General features: G+C 41.8%; 1 protein-coding gene across 6 annotated transcripts in view; it reads left to right on the top strand.

Moving 5' to 3' along the window:
- The first annotated feature begins 2,661 nt into the window (after positions 1–2,661).
- Positions 2,662–14,763, top strand: part of E2F5 (E2F transcription factor 5) — a 33,403-nt gene continuing 21,301 nt past the window's right edge. The window contains exon 1 of one of the 6 annotated variants that reach the window (XM_087420379.1): positions 2,662–3,041. In XM_087420379.1, the coding sequence (XP_087276505.1) occupies positions 2,820–3,041 (222 nt within the window). In that variant the 5' untranslated portion in view covers positions 2,662–2,819. The remainder of the gene's footprint in view (positions 3,042–14,763) is intronic. The other 5 variants (XM_087420378.1, XM_087420381.1, XM_087420380.1 and 2 more) reach the window with 5 other exon arrangements.

The following is a 14,763-nucleotide window of genomic DNA, read 5'->3' as shown; positions in this document are numbered from 1 at the left end:
CAGCATGGCCGGAGAAGTGGTGTGTCGCTGCGCGCCTGGGATCCGAACCCAGGCCGCCAGCAGCAGAGCGCACGCACTTAACCGCTAAGCCACGGGGCCGGCCCAATATGAGCCCTAATTTTTAACAGAAAGAATTCTTAGGCCTTCTTCAGAATTAGACAAAGAACTATGGTAGCAATTGATAGTCTTTTGAGAGTTGTCTCCTTTGTAGCCAAAAGGATACAGAAATCAAAAAGTTGGATTAATGTATTTCAAAATAGTTACTAATATAATTTTCTTAAAGGTTATTTGTAACCTGATTTTTAAAAATCATATTTCTTAAATAATTTCATTAGCAAAAATTTCAAAAAAGATTCAGCAATAAAAGTCAATATTAAAAGGCTTTTGTGTTATCAGCCTCTGATCTTTAGCTGTTTTAGGAAAAACGATAATTCTTTTCATTGTGTTATTCAGTGTTTTTCAAACAGTGACCATGTGCATGAGAATTACCTGCAAGGCTTTGTGAAAAACTCAGATTCCCAAGTCAAATTCTCATATCAAATGTTGATTGGTCTCTCAGTTTTGGATTCAAGAACCTGCATTTTTAACAACACCATAGATGATTTTTCTCATTAAAGTTTGAGAACCATCAGTGCAAGTTATTTTCAGTTTCTCTGACACATATAGGATTTTGAAGACTAATTGAAATGGATGCTAATTTGTGAATATTTTCTAGTTGAACTACAGCTAATTTAAACCAATGAAAAATTCATTGTGAAAAACACAAAACAGCGCAAAATAAATTTCAAGTGACCTATTAGCATCATTAGTAGTATGATAATTGCTTTGCAGAAATCCTTTAAAAACTGAAATTTTAAAAAAACCAACTATTTTCAAAATTACCAAAACAGTTTTTATAAAGTAACAGCACACGCTAAGGAATGAATTCTGTCTCCCTCAAATTCATATGTTAAAGCTCTAATCCCCAAGGTGATGGTATTTGGAGAGGCAGCCTTTGGGAGGCAATTAGGGTTAGATGAGGTCATGAGAATGGGGACCTCACGATGGGATTAGTGTCCTCATAAGAACAGACACCGGAGAGCATACTTGCTCTCTCTCCCTCTGCCTTGTGAGGACACCGAGAGAAGGTGGCCGTCTGCAAGCCAGGAGGAGAGCTCTCACCAGAATCCGACCATACTGGCACCCTGATCTTGGACTTCCAGCCTCCAGAACTGTGAGAAAATAAAGTTCTGTTGTCTAAGACACCCAGTCTATGGTATTTTTGTTATGGCAAGCTGAGCTAACAACATAAATGTAAGTTTTTAAAATAACAATAATTTTATTTTTATCAAGTCCCATCCCTGCATCTATAGCAGAACATCCCCTCTTCAAATTAAAACTAAAACCTTCTTTAGAAACACAATTGTGTTTATTAATTTTATTAATTTATCAATCAGTAAAATTAATTTGCAAAACTTGGTGATTTTGCTAATGCCAAATCACATAGGAAAAACCATTTTCAGATAACTTAAAATTGTTCGAGTGGTTTTATAAACAGAATTTTTCATGTCGTACTTCAGATTTTTAATTCCAAGTTTTGTTTATAGAGTTTTTGGATTAAAATAAAGGCTATCTGGTTAATTAATAATAAAGTTCTGTGCCTATGAATGGGAAACACATTTTTTTTGTAATAAACAGTGTGTCCAGTTTGTATTTACTAGTTAATGCTGCTGAGTATTTCACTTCATTTCAGTGACCCTTTTTTTTTGCCAGTTTATTGTTATTATAAATTAAGCAAAAATCGAAACTTGCTTGATTAATGACTGTCATATGAAATTTTCATTCACCTGATATGCGTTGAGCACCTATCTTATTCAAAGTGTTGTGTGTGACACCAACTCATTTAAAATTTAGTCTTGATTCGCAAGAGTTTGTAATCGAAAGAGAAAAAACTTTTACTCAGATCTGTGTGCGATCTCATCTACCATCAAGGGTTTGGAGCGTCGCCAACGCACAAGAACCTGGGGACGCCTAATATTCCAAATAATACATATGATTTGGTTCTAGGAAGGTATTAAGAACACTGTTCTGAATGCAGACCTGGGGTCTATGGGCGAGTCTTGGCGCAATTCACAGCCTCTCCCTCTCCACCTCAGTTGCTCTACGTAGAAGGTAAGGCCTTGGGAGTGGCTGCAGAAGAGGACCAAACCCTCAGACTCCACGATTCCGCTTTTCCTGTCTCCCGAACCTAAAGAGATGCTCTACAGAATAAAGCCTTGCACTTGGTCCAACTCACGGAAATGTGTGCCAAGAATTCTAAAGCCTGAAAAGAGCAGGGACAGCAGACAGCGCCCAGCGACAAGTGACCGCCGGCTCATCTGCGCGCCCCTACAAACGGAGACGCCGGCTCAGAAGCGGGCGTCCCCGGGCACAGAGACGTTCCGCCTTCGCGAGCCCTTTCTCCTCCCGCGCGGCCGCGGCTCGGCCGTCCCCGGGCAGCTCCGGCGGCGGGGACGGAGGCTGCGACACGCGGCCCGCCTCCCTCCCGCCCCTCCTTCCTCCAGGAACACGCGTCTCCAGGCAACGGCGGCCGCGGCGTCACTTCCTGCCATTTAAACTCGGTCCCCACCCCTCGCTGCCCCTTCTGCTCGCCTCCACTCCCCCTCCCCTCGGTCGGGCTCCCGTCGGCTTCCCGGGCTCGGGAGGGGCGGCGGCCCGGGCCGCGGAGGGCGCCGCGCACCTGTCGCCTGCGGGCCCGCGACCTCGTGCGCTCTCGGCCGGCGCGGGCGCCCCGGGCAGGGGCCGCGGGCGGGGGGCGAGCAGCGCGGCGCGGGGACGCGATGGCGGCGGCGGAGCCCGCGGGCCCCGGGCAGCAGGCGCCGCAGGGGCAGGGGCAGGGCCCGCGGCCGCCCCCGCCGCCCCCCCAGGCGCAGCCCCCGCCGCCGCCGCTCGCGGGTGGCGGGGCCGGCAGCAGCCGGCACGAGAAGAGCCTGGGGCTGCTCACCACCAAGTTCGTGTCGCTGCTGCAGGAGGCCAAGGACGGCGTCCTGGATCTCAAAGCGGTGAGCGCGGGAGGCGGGCACGGGGCGGGCTTCGGAGCGCGGCCGGGAGCCCACCCCCCGCTGCGGGGTCGGCGAGCGCGCGCGGGGCCCATGCGGCCGGCGCGGGCCTGGAGCGGGCCGGGGGAGGGCCGGGCCGGCTGCCCCGACCGGCCGCGTAGCCAACGGGGCCCGGGCTCTCCACAAAGAGCGCAGAGCGCGAGCGCGCCCGCGTGGCTCCGTCGCGGGCGCGGGGACCGAGGGCGACCCGGTGTCCCGGTGGCTGCGCGTCCGCCTGTGGCGGAGGCGCGCGGGGACCCGGGCGCTTGGCCCGGAGACACCCTCGGGATTAATTTTGCTCTTGGGAAGTGATGGTTTTAATAGGCGATTCTAGTTGAGACCTTGTTCCCTTTGTTGGAAAAAAAAAAAAAAAAGATTTTGCCACCTCTTCCGGAGGAAAGAAGAAAAAGAGTGAGCTCTCCACACCCCCCTCCCTGTTAAAATACTAATAGTAATGAAAAAACCTCCTCCTCGTACACTGCTTTTCATTCTCCTGATGGTGAGGAGGGGATACTTGATTTGTGACTTAATTGGGCATCTGATATAGATTTCTAAAAGTGAGATTTCCCGTCTCACGGAAAGGGGATATTTTATAACTTTCACCCCAAGAGGTCGAAGCGCTCAGTGAACTCGCACTGTTTCATGAGAACGTGTGTTTCGTCTTTTACTACAGTTCAGAGTTTCCAAACAGCAACATGCATCACTGGGTTAAACAAAATGACTTAACCGTTCCAAGCAGGGTTTGGAAGGACTCCACGGCGCTGGGGAACAAGAGAGTGTGCTCACTTGAATTAAAATTCAGTGGGCGCACCAAGTTTAAGTAAGAACCAAAGCTTTAAAAACAATAAACAAAAGTTACTAGCGAGTCAGCAGTCACTGCAGACCCCTCCCAGGGTTACCCCTAAATCTGGTCTTACACTGAGGATTAGTCCCAGCACCCAGGGGAGTGCCGGGACGACCTTACCTGGCTTGAGAGTGTGTCTGCACTCATCGAGGCTTGTTACCTAGAGTGAGGGAAGCGGAGGCAGCATCTGAACAGAGCATCCAGTACTCTCTGAATGTAGGAACCTGAGACCCCCAGGGGCCCTTCTCTGAGTGTAGCCCAGGGGGTGAGGAATGTCATTGAATACCCACTCCTCTCTCGTGCTGTAGTAGGTGTTTGGTAAGTGATTGTTGAGTTATCTGAATTGTTTTACTTCATCCAAATGAGGCAGGATGCACATATTTTGCACTTTGGAAAAGTAGTTTCTACTCTCTTCTTTTTGAAGTGTTATTCCTGGAATTTTCCCCCACCTTTGGAAATTCTTTGTTCTCTTTTTTTTTCCCCACAGCCCCTTCCTCCCTCCCAAAAAGTGTTTTATGGCATGTATAGCATTTAAATTGCTAGGAACTAACATGGATTCTATTTAAGAGTATTTAAAGTCGTGAAGTCATCAGAGAAAGGCAGGGATGTTACAAAACATAGCTTGTAACTGCTATTCAAAATCTAGAAACTCACCCGTAGCCTGTGACTTCAATAAGGAATCAGGGAAGTTTGGGGTTTTCCAAATAAAACTGGACTCTGAGGGCTGACTTTGAGGGCTTCTCTTTCCACTTGCTTCATAATATGATGGAACATGCCTTGCTTGACCTTAAATTCTTTGGCTTCCTCCTGGTTCATCTGTGGCCATATAATTGCTTTCCAGAAGTCACAGAGGCTGTGAGTAGGAAGTGGAGCTAATATTTGATAATAGCATTGTTTCATTCATCCTAGAACTCTCCTAGAAGTTCAAAGTAACATAGTGTCTCCTTATATTAATGACTTTATACTTCTAGAGAACAGTTTGAGTATCATTGTTTTTCACATATATATGAGAAATATATGTATTTCATTTCTTTACATATATTTTTCATTTATTTACATCTATGTGTAAAATCTTATATACAAAATTCTTATATTGAAGGGGCTGGCCCTGTGGTGTGGTGGTTAAGTTCAGCATGCTCTGCTTTGGTGGCCCAGGTTCACCCATTCCGATCCTGGGCGTGGACCTGCACCACTCATCAAGCCATGCTATGGCAGTGACCCACATACAAAATAGAGGAAGATTGGCACAGGTGTTAGCTCAGGGCCAATCTTCCTTACCAAAAATAAATAAATAAAATTCTTATATTGAAATCTTTCCAATGATATTTCTTATTGTGTACCACAGTAAAAGATCATTAAGACATTTCTGAAAATACAGTGCATGTTGAAGATGGACTAACACTGACAGTTATGAGTTTCCTGTAATTTGAAATTATAAAATCATATTTTTTCTTATATTCTTATTTCGGGGGGATTTCAGCATAACTTATTGATACTTTTGAGTTATACACTTGACAGTTTTTAAGAAGCAGTTAATGAAACATCATTTTTGTGAATATCATCAATATAAAAAATTATATCAACCTTCATATGCAGATGTCTTGGTTATCCATAAAATATCCAAGACCACATAGATGCTATTTATTTTCTAACTTATGACCCATGCTACCGAAGAATAAGAATGTAATGGTGTATCTTAGTGATGCATTTCTTCTTAGTAATGTAACTAATTGAGGATATAGCTTAACAAAGTAAATCAATTCTAATACAGCTGTTCTGGTATAATTTAACAATCAGGCGGGAATAGAAACACCTTGGAAGTGATTTCAGAAAATTTTATTCAATACCCCCATCCTGCATCCCCACCATATAGTCTCATTTGAGGATGGGTAGTTACTATCTCTTTATTCCAGTGAGATGAGGAGTTAAGTCATGGTCCTTTCAAGCTATGTGGTTTGCCAGTTTATGCTGTTAATAGCTAATATTGAGAGCTTGCTGTGAGCCAGGTATTTTGTATATATTAACTAACTTTATCCTCTTAACAACAGTGGAAGTTCAAGCCTAACATCCCTGTTTCACAGATGAGAAAACTGATAGGTTAAGTAACTTGCCCAGTGTCACCCAGTAGAAAGTGACAGACCTAAGATTTGAAACTAGACCGTTTTTCCTTATTCTCTATGTTATACTTCCTTTCAGTATTCCTAAAAAATGTCAACTTCATATTTAAGTTTTTCATCTATATAACGGCATGAATTCTTTCTTGTAAAGAAAAATGCATGGGTGTTTTCATTCTTCTACCCATGATGGGAGAAAGACGTATTGAGCTCCTGCATTGAAAATGAGGGTATAGATGGCAAATTCCATATTATTTCACAAATTAAACTAGGGAGGGTTCCCTTTTTCCAGAACTAAGAATTTAAAGAACTGTTAGGATAGTCATGACTGTCTATATGTTGTTTTGAAAATTCCTGTTAAATATAATTTATGACTGAATTTTATATTTGCCATTTTGCTGCCACCTTAAACTTTTTAAAGCATGATCAAGATTGCTTATCTCTTTTATTATAATTGTTTAGGTTACAAATGGCCTGAATGATACCTGCGTTAATATGATAAAGTATTTACGGTGTTTCTTATCTCACAGGTCCCTGACTCTTACCCATTTATCTTTAGCTGATTAATACACACCCTGGGAGAAATAAATAATTTAATCTGAGGCCTTAGTTTGTGATATCAAGAAAAGATTTGGTGTCACAGAATAAAGGAAGAATTAGTCTAAGGAGAGATATATGGGTAGAACAGCCAGAGCTTTAGTGCATGCTTAAAAATTCTCAGGACAATTTTACTTCTGAGTATATACCCGAAAGAATTGAAAACAAGGTCTTGAACAGATATTTGTACACCCATATTCATAGCAGCATTATTCACAATAGCCAAAAGGTACAAGCAATACAAGTGTCCACTGACAGATGAATGGATAAACAAAATGTGGTGTGTGCATACAATGGAAGATTATTCAGCCTTAAAAAGAAAGGAAATTCTCACGCATGCTACTACATAGATGAACCTTGAAGATATTATGCTAATCACAAAAACACAAATACAGTATGATTCCAATTATATGAAGTAACTAGAGTGGTCAAGTTCATAGAGACAGGAGGAGAGTGGTTGCCAGGGGCTAGAGGGAGGGGAGAATGGGAAGTTGTTTAAAGGGTGTTGTGGGCTGATTTGTGTCCCCTCAAAATCCAAAAGTTGAAGCTGTAACCCCCAGTGACCTCAGAATGTGACTGTATTTGGAGATGCGGCCTTTAGAGAGGTGATAAAGTTAAATAAGGTCGTTAGAGTGGGCGCTAACCCAACCTGACTGGTATCCTTGTAAGAAGAGGAAATTTGGACATAGACATAGTGATGCATGCCACAGAGGAAAGCCCGCGTGAGGACAGGAGAGGGCAGCCATCCACAGGCCAAGGAGAGAGGCCTCAGAAGAAACCAAGCTTGCTGATTCCTTGATCTTGGCCTTGTAGCCTCCAGAAAAAAAAAAAGTGAGAAAATAAATTTCTGTTGTTTAAGCCACCCAGTCTGGTATTTTCTTATGGTAGGCCTAGCAAACTAATACTATGAGTATAGAGTTTCAGTTTTGCAAGATGAAAAGAGTTCGGGAGAATGGTTGCACAACAATGTGAATGTACTTAAAACTACTGAACGTGTTATGTGTATTTTACCACTATATATATTATATATATATATATATATATAAAATATATAATAATATATAAAAATATATATATAAAACAATAAGGAGATACCACTACATACCTATTAGAGTGGTGAAAATCCAAAACACCGACAAGACTGAATGCTGGTGAGGAGCATTCCTGGAGCAACAGGAACTCTCATTTGCCGCTGGTGGGAATATAAAATGGTACAGTCACTTTGGAAGATGGCTTGGCGGTTTCTTATAAAGAAAAAATATAATCTTTTTATATGATCCAGTAATCGTGCTCCACAGCGTTTACCCAAATGAGCTGAGAACTTATGTTCACACAAAAACTTGCACACAAATGTTGACTGCAGCTTTATTCATAATTGCCAAAACTTGGAAGCAGCCAAGATGTCCTTCAGTCCTGAATGGATAGATAAACTGTGGTCCCTCCAGACAGTGGAATATCATTCAGCACTAAAAAGAAATGAGCTATCAAGCCATGAAAAGACATGGAGGAGGCTTAAATGCATATTACTAGCTGAAAGAAGTCAATCTGAAAATGCTACATACTATATTATGCCAAGGATATGACATTCTGGAAAAGGCAAAACCATGGAGACAGTAAAAGGATCAGTGGGTGCCAGAGGTTAGCGGGGAGGGGGGGATGAATAGGCAGAGCACAGAGGATTTTTAGGGCGAGAAACTATTCTGTATGATACTTTAATGATGGATACATTATTAAGTCATACTTTATTAAATGGATACATCATTATACATTTGTCCAAACCCATAATATGTACAACACCAAGAGTGAATCCTGATGTCAACTGTGGACTTCTGGTGATAATAATGTGTCACGGTATGTTCATCAATTGTAAGAACTGTACCAGTCTGGTGAGGGATGTTGATAGTGGTGGAGGCTATGCATGTGTGGGGGTGGAGGGTATATGGGAAATCTCTGTACTTCCTCTCAATTTTGCTGTGAACCTAAACCTCTCTAAAAAATAAAATTTATTAAAAATGCATAAGTAAAGCTGATCTGGATACATCTATTCCAGAGTCTAAGTATTAAACATCTATTAAATATAAGATGCATGCCTAAATGGAAAAAGAAAATTCTCAGGAGACTAAAGCTCTACAACACTAATAAAAATTGTTACTAACACCTAGGACTAAATGCCTGGCACTATGCCAGATGTCTTACTTGTATTAGCTCCTTTAATCCTCCCGACAAAACTATACAGAGCTGTTATGTCTCCATTTTGCTGATTAGGAAAGTGAGGCTGAAGGAGGTTAAGTGACTTAGCCAAGATCCGCAGTAAATGAGATGAACTCAGGTAGTCTGATGCCGGAATTGATGCCGTGGACCACCATGCTAAGCAGAAGGTGTATCTACCTCCAAAGTTTTGGCGTAATTTGAAAAAAAACTTTATTGGAGAAAAAAAAAAGCCAGCCGTCTCAGTTTTTGCAGTTCTAGAAAGGAGAAATGGGCTTATAGTTGACAGTTCTGAGTTCTTGGTTCCAGTTGCCAGCAGTGTGTCCTTGGGCAAGCCCCACCCTGTACAGTAGTCCCCTCTTATCCGAGGTTTCGCTTTCCAGTTTCAGTTACCCGCAGTCAGCTGCAGTCCAAAAATATTAAATGGAAAATTCCGGAAACCAACAATTCATAAGTTTTAAATGGCACTTCATTCTGAGTAGCATGATGAAATCTCGCACTGTCCTGCTCCGTCCCACCCGGGGACGTGAATCATCGATTTCTCCAGTGCATCCACGCTGTCTAGACTACCCACCAGTTGGTCACTTAGTAGGCGTCTGGGTTATCAGATCGACTGTTGTGGTATCGCAGCGCTTGTGTTCAGGTCACCCTTATTTTACTTAATGATGGCCCCAAAGTCTAAGAGTAGTGATGCTGGCAATTCGGATATGCCAAACAGAAGTTAATGTTGTTCATCTCTTACTGTGCCTAATTCAAAAATTAAACTTTATCATGGATATGTATGTATAGGGAAAAACATGGTATATATAGGGTTCGGTACTCTCCATGGTTTCAGGCACCCGCTGGTGGGCTGGGAACAGTATCCCCTGCAGATAAGGGGGACTACTGTATGTCTTATCATTCAAATGGAATGTTCGAATTGAATAGTTGCCCCAAGGAGGAAGACGGGAGGAAACACCATAACTGGTGGTAGAGCTTTGTCAACTGAAAAGTGCCAGGCGGGGTTTATTTTTTCGCTAAGGTGTATGGTCCCTCCACCCCCACACTTTAAGAAAGGTGGTGGCCTGAAAGGGATTCTGACAGTGTTTCTCAAGGTGTAGACCAAAGAGCAAATGCATCAGAATCTCCTGGATGCTTATTAAAAATAGAGTTTAGTGTCAGACCTGAGAAATCAGATTCTGTAGGGCTAGGGAAGGGGCCTGGGAATCTGCATTTTAAACAGATACCACAGGTGATTTTGAAGCCTACTGACGTCTGAGAACCATGGAGTGAATTTTATTGCCTTTTCTTTTCCAATCTTGTTATTCTAGAATCACTTAGGAGGAGTTAACTTCGAGTAGAGTTGCACCTTTAGGAGGTAACTGAGACTGATGAGAGACTACTCTTGAGAAAATGTTAGAGGTTAGGGACTGAAGAAATTCCCCTTTTATGTGCTCTGGAATAGTCCCTGCTCATGTCTGTGAATTGCAGTTTATTAAGGCTTATAAATCTTACATTACTAATTAAGGGACCTAGTTTGAGTGGAAATGAGAGCTTTGAGAATTAACTTCTATAATGGAATAGATTAAAATCCACTTTTACAGGAAAGTTCCATTTTATTCTCCTTTTAGGGAGAATAGGAAAATTACACAAATTTTGGTTTTAATTTTTAGAACGAGCAAGACCAGTGCAACTGTAGCTGAACTGCCTTCATCATATGTGTCCCAGGGGACCGAGTAATGCATGAAATGATGCTCAAAATGGTGCAAGAGCCTCAACCTTTGGGGCGAGAGTCTTTCCTTGAATGAAGAATGTATGCAGGCAAGAATGAAGAGATTTTAGGAAGGTTCTTAATAAGGGTAAGAATAAGGAGTTTCCAGGCAAGACCCTCAGTTAAGAGATTTTATTAGCAGAGTGCCCGGGTACATTAGTAAACCTTTTGCTGATGTTATACATAATTTTCTTTTCATAAATATGTTATTAAAACTTTAAAGGTAACGTTTAACAGACTAGAAATGCACTTTGAATTGCTGTCTCATTTAAAGGGGAAAAAATAACACAGAAAGCTTAAGAAACCCATAAAAATGAACAGAAGGAACAGCATGGACGCGTAATACACGGAAAACATAGAATGAGTAATACTCGAAACCTGTTAGTTTCTCCAGCACATGAATCTGCTCCATTCCTTGTTCTTTTTAATAAGTTTGTTTAGATGAAAAAATTCAGGCATCTGTTGTTTACAAGAAACGTACCAACAAAGAAAAGGACTCCAAAAGGGCAAGGTATACCAGGCAGAGGGGAAGAGAAATGAAAGTAGGAGTGAAAGTACTCATTTTCAGATAAGATCTACCTTAATATCAAGTGCACTAAGTAATATAAACTGATGTTTTTAAGAATAAGGTCATAATCCAAGGATGAGTGATAAAAGTCAGTGTTTGAACAGCAGCGCCTATCAACATGGATCGCACGTGTATTGGTCTGGATGTGTGTGTTGTATTACACCATTTCTTTAGTATGGTAAGTTTTGGTGTGGTAAAAAATATTTCTTATAAATAAATTGTTTTTTAGATTTTGCAATTAAGACTGACTTTCCCCAATTATTAGCCCATGAGTCTTCCTTTCTGTCTTAAATTTAATGCATTTATAAAAGGGAGGATTTTTTTCTGATTTACTTTTTTAAACTTAAAATGTAATTATTGAAGTAACATACAAATAGTAGAAAAGGTGGGAAAAGATTAATATAGTCTAGGATAAAAATTACCCAGTATGCCACCACCCAAAGAGAGCCGCTGTTTTCAGTTTTCAATTTTACTCCGATTTGTTCCATCTTTTTATAACCGAGATCAAACTTATTTTCCCAAATTACAAACATAATTTGTGATGGCTGCACAATTTAGATCTATCATACTACCCAGAATTAACCATTCTTATAGGTAGTTAAGGTACACAGGTGTTTCTAGGTTTTTTTCCATCTCATTTAACAAATGTGAGTTAACCAATGTGTGCCCCATAGTCCCTTCCTTTAGTAGCTTACAGCTTACGGTTGTGGGGAGAAGTCAGGGAAAAGGGCAGTGACACACTTTTCACACTGTAAGGGAGTGTGGAAGCACGTGCTGAGCCATGGGGACTGGTGATGTGAGAGCCATTGAAGGCTTCAGGGAGCAGGTGGGAGCTGAGCTGGGAGCTGGCACTCAAAAAGTCAGATGACATTGACATATGTAAAATGTGAGGCTTAAATGTCATGTTGCCCCTCCACTTAGAACAACATCCAAATGCCGACGGGACCCTGCCTTCAGGCCTCCTTCCTCCCCTGCACTCCCCTTCCGTGGCTAGTCCCACTGCCCTTCCAGCACGCTCACTTGCCCTCTCCTTTCCACCTCAGGGCTGCTGCACAGGCCTTTCCTTCTGCCTGGAGTACATTTTTACGTACGTAGCCATTTGGCCATTTCTCTAAGTCCTCTGGTCTCAGTTTAAATGTCAGATGCTGTGGTAGGTAGAATAATGGCCTCCCAAAGATGTCCATGTCCTAATTCCCAGGGCCTGTGAATGTGTTCGGTTACATGATAAAGGGGAATTAAGGTTAAAGTTGCTAACAAGCTGGTGTTAAGATAGAGAGATTTTTCTGGATTATGCTGCTGAGCCCATTGTAACTACAAGGGTCCTGGAAAGTAGAAGAGGGAAGAGAAGAGAGAGAATCAGAGAGATTTTTCTGGATTATGCTGCTGAGCCCATTGTAACTACAAGGGTCCTGGAAAGTAGAAGAGGGAAGAGAAGAGAGAGAATCAGAGAGATGCAGCATGGAAAGGACTTGGCCTGACCTTCACTGGAGGAAGGGGGGCGCCATGAGCCAAGGAAGGCCACAGACCCCAGAAGCTGGAAAAAAACAGGAAATGGATTCTTCCCTAGACCATCCAGAAAGAACACAGCCTTACCCACACCTTGATCTTAGCTCCATGAGACCCATTTTGGACTTCTGATCTACAGAATGATAAGATAAGAAATTTGTGTTGTTTTAAGCCACTAAATTTGTGGTAATTTGTGACAGCAGCAATAGAAAACTAGTACAGATGCATTTCCTGACTCTTCCGCTTAATCTCAAGTGGCTCAGTTTGGTTCTCATTTATTCTCTTTGTCAGCAACCTGTTCTTTTCCTTAATACCCTTTATCACAATATAAGATTGTTTGTTTGTTTGTTTGTTTGCTTATGTTTCCCTCTGGACCAGGGCTCTGTGAGGCAAGGGACTGTGTCTTACGTGTTACCAGTGCTGATGTAGCCAGTCCATTGTCAACTTTCAACAAATAGTTGAGTAAATGGATACTTTTAGGTCTGCATTAGATGAAGCAATGTCCCCAGCAAGGCAGCATGTTCCAGAGCCAAGAGGCCAGAGAAAGAAATGGGTACATCTGGGAAGCTGTAAATCAGATGACTGTTGGATTAAGAGAATATGATTGTATTGCAGGCAAGACTACAGGCCTGAACTAGGGTAGAGGCAGTGGAAATATAAAGAGGTGGGGAGATTCAGACTGTGTTAACACTGCAGAAGTGACAGAACTTGGATGCTGAGTCTATAGGAAAAGGAAGAATCATGGACGACTGCCAGGTCCTTGGTTGTTCAACTGCATAGATGGTGGTGATTTTCACTTAGAAGTTATAAAAAGAGGAAGGGATTTTGGAGGAAAGGTAAGTCCAGTTCTGGACGTGTATGAGACACCTATCGGCCATCTTTGAGTAGAGATTTGGCAGCCTGTGGGAGTTATGAATCTGCAGCCCAAGGAAAAGGACCAGGGCTACCAATTTCGTTTGGAAATGATTGGTTTATGAGGTAGGTAAGGGAGAAGGTTTAGAGTGGAAAGAGGAATAAGAATGGAACTCTGGGAAACGCTACTAGTTTAGAAGCAGCAGAGGAAAAGGAGACTGAGAAGGAACAGCTAGAGCATTAGGAGAAAAAACCAAGTGGTTGTGGTGTCACCAAGGCCAGGGGACAGTGTTTTAGGAAGGAGGGCACCAGTTTATATTATCCATTGGATTTAGCAACATTTTAAAACATTTTTGGCATTAGACATTTTGAATTATTTCTGTTTCTGATAATCTATACTATTAATCTATACTGATAATCTATAAGAATTACTAGATGGATATTACAAATCAAAGGATGATAAACATTTTTAAGGCCTTTGATGAATGTTGCCAAATTGCTTTACAAAGCAATATTAATTTATACTCCATTAGCAGCATATAATCGTGACCAGCCACCTCAGCACATCAGTAACATAGTGTAGTGGTCAAAAATGTGCACCCTGGGTTTATATCCTGACTTTACCATGTTCAGTGGCCTTGGGCAAGATACCAAGCCTCACTTTCCTCTTTTGCAAAAATGGGGACAATAACAGTATCTACCTCATATGGTTATTATTACAGGAATTGCTAAAGTGAATTTTTATTTTAAATCACTTAAATCGTGCCAGGCACATGCTAAGTGCTGTATCCAAGTGTGTGTTAGATAAACGATAGATGGATGGACGGATGGGTGGATGAATGAATGGATTGATGGATGGATAGATAGACATAGAATGAATCTATATTGAGTATTTCGATGTTTTCGTATTTTAGAAATTTGAAAAGTGATGAATAATAGTATCTATTTTTTTAGTCAATTTTATAAAGATAATTTGCGTACATTAAATGCTCCCATTTTAAGTGTGCAGTTCAATGAGTTTTGACAAATGCCTATACCTGTAACCACCCCCACCACCAGGTGTGGAGCATTTCCATCACCCCACATAGTTCCTTTTTTCCTTCCCCTAACCAAACCCCAACCTTGCCCTCAGCCTCAGCAACCATCACTCTGTTTTCTTTCCCATAAATTTAAATGGTCTTTTCTAGAGCTTCATATTAACGCACTCAGACGGTATATACGTGTTTAGCTTCTTTCACTCAGCCTGA

Source organism: Ceratotherium simum, chromosome 31 (assembly GCF_057802395.1).
Source record: "Ceratotherium simum simum isolate JZ-2026a chromosome 31, ASM5780239v1, whole genome shotgun sequence".
Taxonomy (NCBI): Eukaryota; Metazoa; Chordata; class Mammalia; order Perissodactyla; family Rhinocerotidae; genus Ceratotherium; species Ceratotherium simum.
The sequence above is the reverse complement of the archived record's forward strand: the minus strand, read 5'-3'. Positions and strand labels throughout refer to the sequence as shown.